This window comes from Pecten maximus, chromosome 11 (assembly GCF_902652985.1).
Source record: "Pecten maximus chromosome 11, xPecMax1.1, whole genome shotgun sequence".
NCBI classification, from domain to species: domain Eukaryota; kingdom Metazoa; phylum Mollusca; class Bivalvia; order Pectinida; family Pectinidae; genus Pecten; species Pecten maximus.
The window spans coordinates 21,431,033-21,437,032 of record NC_047025.1 but is presented as its reverse complement, the minus strand read 5'-3'; the positions used below and the strand labels follow the sequence as shown (position 1 = coordinate 21,437,032).

Genomic DNA, 6,000 nt, shown 5'->3' with positions numbered 1-6,000 from the left:
AACTATGATGATTTCATGAATCCAAAACTTTTTGATATAATTCATGAATGTTCATGAACATAATTTCAAAAAAATATTCATGAAGTTTTAAGTTCATGAATTTCATGAAAATGTTCATGAACAAATCAAGAATATTCATGAACTAAGTTCATGAATAATTCATGAACTATTCATGAATGTTCATGAATTATTCATAATCGTTTCGCAGGGGTCAGGTACACACCCATCACATGACTGGTACACACCCATCACATGACTAGTACACACCCATCACATGACTGGTACACACCCATCTCAAGCAGAATCAGACATTGATATGCATTTTTTCCTGATCTATTTCCTCACACTCTTGTTTCTGATGCCTTTTTATGGTTTACTTCAAAATGTTGATATTTTAATATTGTACAAGCTGTGGCAAGTTAACGACGAAACACGATTAAAAGTTGAGCCGATTATACCTGTTATATGATGGCACAAACATCTCTTGGAGTAATATGGCAGTGTGTGTCGACATAATGTCAACATCTTTTCATCCAGTGTTGACATATTCTGGCAATTAATTTAGACAAGTCGGCAGTCTGCATAAAGGAGGAGCTGTTACAAACCCAATTAGTCCATACCAAGTGTTTGTGTTGGTTGAGAGTTAGGAAGGGGTCACCTCATACTGATTAGCTCCTTAGTCGCTGTCTTCACCACCAAATTAAAGTCAATGTTCATGTATGCTCGCCAATAGCGACGGTTTCGTCCCCACACATTGGCAGGGAAGCAGGGACTACCAATTCCGTGGAACACTCTGGCAATCGCTCGACCATTAAGCTTGTGCTCTGTACCGTAAACGTTCACAAATTGACGAATGTCTGACACAAGTTGTCCCAGCTCATATTGTGGAACCTATCAAAGTAAAGGGAGAAAACTCTGTAGGACTGCATTATAATCAACGTTTTTTTAAATACCCTAATGAGCTTCCATCTGGGCCAACCAGAGTGATTTATATAGTTGAAAAAAATATTTTTGCAATTGTTAAAGGAATTATTTGTGTTTTTTTTTTTTATTGTTTACTGGTGAGTAAACTGCATTTTTTTTTGATACTTTAAATGACACACGTTAGTATGTCATTGAAATATCTGTAAAAAAAATGCAACAAGAATTATTCCTTATATTCACATTTTAACCTGTCTTTATTGTTATTACAAAATTAAATCGGCATTCTTTTTTTTGGCGTTATACAAACAGACCTAACAGCAAGACGATTAATGGAATCGCTAAACAGTTGACTCCAATTTTGTGGGAAAAGTTTGTCAACTGTAGGAATCAACAAAATATAGTTTCACAGTAACATCATATTTTTTTCCGATTCCTTAAGATATTTCAAACATTTTATTTTTTCACTGTCATATTCAAGTTTATTCTACCATATTGCATTCATATTTTATTGGAAAAAAAGTCAAAACAAAAAGGGGGAAAAAAAAAAAAAAATCATTGTGCATTCACAATAATTGCGCATGTGCACTGATCTGGCTTTTATTCCTATGCATCGATCAAATTTGATGTTTACACACTTGTAAATGATGTTTTGGTAAGTGAAGTTATATAACGAACACATACCGGAAATGAAAATATTGTAAAACAAATAAAGTTTGATATATTTAAAATATAGTATGCATATCTGTGCCCAATTGTGAATTGTCCTATCAATTTCAAGAAGATCCTGTAGTCATTCTGAAAAACTAGTGGTAACAAACTTCGAAATTTGCAAAAGGCCATTGGGCTTAACAATTATTTGACTTTGAAGACCCAAGTTAACTAGTCAAATATTCATACTAGGTACCTGCTACTGAATAAGGTGAAAACTGTTGTGCAATATATAATTGCTCAGAAAAATAAGAATCCTCAGTCAACACAATTTTTAGATCATTCCAAGTAGGTTTCAACTAAATCCCATTGGTTGAGCTGAAGAAGTTTAAAATATGTTTTGTTTTTATGATGGTGGCCATCTTAGATTCCAGATTAACAAAAAAAAACAAAAAAAAACAATAAAAAAAAATTAAAAAATAATAAAAAATAAGGTAAAAAGATGACTTGTAGGACCAATATAAAATCTTTGAAGTTTCAAACAGTTCCTGTCAGTTTACTTACCTCTGGTGTGTCATCTGCTTCCTGTTGGGCCTTCTTTAACAATGTCTGTTCCTGAAAGTAGTCCACAATAACCACCTTCAATTTCTCATCTTTCCTTTTGTCAAATTCGTCTGAGCACATCCAGTAGTTTTTGTGGGAAACACTGAAACAACGCACAAACATTATTGTAGTAATTTTGGCTGTTTGGTTTTATCAATATTTTCTCTCTGGATATATAGTTTGATATCATACAGAGTATAATACTGGGGATCTGGAAACAAGAATAGGCTCTTATTTAAACCATCTCCCAAAATTTGGCTGTTTCGTGATGGAGACATTTCTAGGATCAATTATTTGTTGATGATGAAAAGTGTGGAATACATATGAGTAATGGAAACATCTCCATGAAATAATTTTTGTTAGTGACAGAAACAATATTCCAGGGATTACATATTTGTTAGAGATAGAAACAATATTCCAGGGATTAAATATTTGTTAGAGATAGAAACAATATTCCATAGATTAAATATTTGTTAGTGACAGAAACAATATTCTGTAGATTAAATATTTGTTAGATAGAAACAATATTCCAGGGATTAAATATTTGTTAGAGATAGAAACAATATTCCATAGATTAAATATTTGTTAGTGATCATTATCATATCTTAATCATTTGATGATAAATTACTGATCGATCATGAATAAAATTAAGGGAGATATCTGCAAAAACATTAACCAAAATGGGGGAAATGCAGCTGATATGTTTTAAGGCATCTAGCTATGTTTTAAAATGTTGTTTTCATGAATTTTGATTTCAATTTACCATGAGTGATATTTTTCACATATAAATATTGTTGAAGTCGGCTGTAAACATTGAAAATTTCCATGTTATATTCAAACCATGATCACTCTAAAAAAATCATGACTGATTTTAGTCATAGTCAGAAGTAAAACGACCAATCATCGATTTAATTGATTAATGAAAACATTCCTGTGAATTAGATGTTTGGCCGAGACTTAAATTTACGGAAGGTTTAGAACCGGTGTCATGCATAATATGTACCCCCCTACCAAAAGGTATCCGGATACTTTTTATTCCTGCATAAAATGTACCCCCCTACCAAATTATTTTAAATTTTGACTTTATCAATGTGAAATTGGGAAGATATGATAAGAGGACCCAAAGGATGTCATTTTCAATGTTTCTCACCTCTTAGTCATATTTGGAAGTTTAAGCAAAAAAAAAATGTTTTTCATTTTTTTGGCCCTGGGGTGGGGATTTGGTGGGATGGGGTCAAAAATATTGAAAATGACATCCCTTGGGTCCTCTTATCATATCTTCCCAATTTCAGATTGATAAAGTCAAAATTAAAGATTTTTGGTAGGGGGGTACTTTTTATGCAAGGGGGGTACGTTTTGGTAGGGGTATAAAAAGTATCCGGTTACTTTTTATGCAGAATAAAAAGTATCCTGATACTTATTATGCAGGAGGTACATATTATGCATGACACCGGGCACCAGCATATCAACTTTGACTCTAGATAGAGTGGGCCTATTACCATTTTCACTGAACTGCGATAAACAATTGACTGGACCTTTTGCTGGTTAACTACAGTACAATCACAAATCTCTAATTGAGGGTTGAAGTATCTGTTTTAATCTCGAGCTAGTCAATACAGTTATTGATGATCTTCAAATCCTCAAAATGTAACATGTTTGCAATTTCATGTCTTTAGACATTTTGCTTAATTGAGATTGTTGAACAGCCAGGTCATTTTGAGGCAAGGTATCCTTGTAGTAGTTGTTGACTACCTCTCTGAACAACACAGCAATTAGGATAAAGTGTTTTGCCCAAGGACGCAACCAAAGACCATCTGATTTCTTAGCTTCCCAAGAAACACCAACCTACACAGGTAGGGAGCATCGAACCATGAACCTCAGATCTTCACCTGAGGTTATGTGGCCAGCACTATACCGACTGAGCTATCACAGCCTTCTTATTCATTTATCAAATTGAGAGCATATAATCACAGAATAACAAAATTTTTGGAAGAGATATCTTCATAGTGTAAAGTTATGATATGTTACATCTTTCAAAAAAACTTTTTTATGCATTTTTAGAATATCTTGGAAAATACCCCGTAGGTCCCTCCTTGGCCTTCTCTGATACTTAATGAGGTTGGTTATTTTTGTAAAAAATTGCAATTATCACTGACAAATTAATAAAAGTGCAAAGTTAAAGTTTGTGATGCACTTATAATATTTCAACAAGTCAAAACATTGTGTATATATATATATATTTTATGGATGGCAGTGCTAAGATTCTAGATCTAGATATAGTTGTGTTATCAAATTATTCATTGGAATGCATTTTCTACAATCAAGATCCAAACTTATCTTTTCCATTAAAAATTTTCAGCTTGAAATAAATTTTGAATTTGAAAACATTGCTGAATTATTAATGCAAATGCAACATTTTACACAAATTGATTCTTTCTGTTTCCGACTAATTTTATAGACTTTATATAACTACAGAACTTTTAAATACAATGCTTTTAGCACTTTATATAACTTGATTGTTCCATATGTGTTGTAAATGTGTGATCGTGAATGTACCATTCTCTACATGTTTAACACACAATGTAAGTCAAAATACCTAATGGTTCAGTGTATACAGCCATTTCCATGTCATGGTAAAATAAATTCAAACCCCATGGTAATGTGAAACTGCTATTTATTTCTTGAATACTTCAATTATTTCATATTTCCCCATTAAATCCATATCATTTTATTGTTGCATAGTTGCTGATAGAGCAGTGAGGAAGGAAGTGGATTAACTTTACCTAAGTTTTCACAATACCATACTACACTAGGTCTTCAGGCAAGTACTGTATAAGACAGGGGTAGTCTGGAACACTAGGTCTCAAGACACTTAGAGCATGGTATACCAGGTCTAGAGACACTTACAGCCTGGTATATATTATAATAATCTAGCGACACTTACAGCCTGGTATTTATATAATAATCTAGCGACACTTACAGCCTGGTATATATATATAATAATCTAGAGACACTTACAGCCTGGTATATATATAATAATCTAGCGACACTTACAGCCTGGTATATATATAATAATCTAGAGACACTTACAGCCTGGTATATATATAATAATCTAGCGACACTTACAGATGCCACGACACTTCACAGCTGGTATATATATAATAATCTAGCGACACTTACAGCCTGGTATATATATAATAATCTAGAGACACTTACAGCCTGGTATATATATAATAATCTAGAGACACTTACAGCCTGGTATATATATAATAATCTAGCGACACTTACAGCCTGGTATATATATAATAATCTACCGACACTTACAGCCTGGTATATATATAATAATCTAGAGACACTTACAGCCTGGTATATATATAATAATCTAGAGACACTTACAGCCTGGTATATATATATAATAATCTAGAGACACTTACAGCCTGGTATATATATAATAATCTAGAGACACTTACAGCCTGGTATATATATAATAATCTAGCGACACTTACAGCCTGGTATATATATAATAATCTAGCGACACTTACAGCCTGGTATATATATAATAATCTAGCGACACTTACAGCCAGGTATATATATAATAATCTAGAGACACTTACAGCCTGGTATATATATAATAATCTAGAGACACTTACAGCCAGGTATATATATAATAATCTAGAGACACTTACAGCCTGGTATATATATATATAATAATCTAGAGACACTTACAGCCTGGTATATATATATAATAATCTAGAGACACTTACAGCCTGGTATATATATAATAATCTAGAGACACTTACAGCCTGGTATATATATAATAATCTA

The 6,000-nt window shown here is 32.7% G+C and overlaps 1 protein-coding gene across 1 annotated transcript in view; it reads right to left on the bottom strand.

Moving 5' to 3' along the window:
• Positions 1-221: 221 nt before the first annotated feature.
• The window catches only part of LOC117338495 (ATP-dependent DNA helicase Q4-like), a 263,643-nt gene continuing 257,864 nt past the window's right edge, over positions 222-6,000 (bottom strand). Inside the window, exons 22-23 of the mRNA XM_033899851.1 lie at positions 2,137-2,278; positions 222-891 (exon numbers count right to left, since the gene is read on the bottom strand). Coding sequence (XP_033755742.1) covers positions 655-891; positions 2,137-2,278 — 379 coding nt within the window. The 3' untranslated portion in view covers positions 222-654. The remainder of the gene's footprint in view (positions 892-2,136; positions 2,279-6,000) is intronic.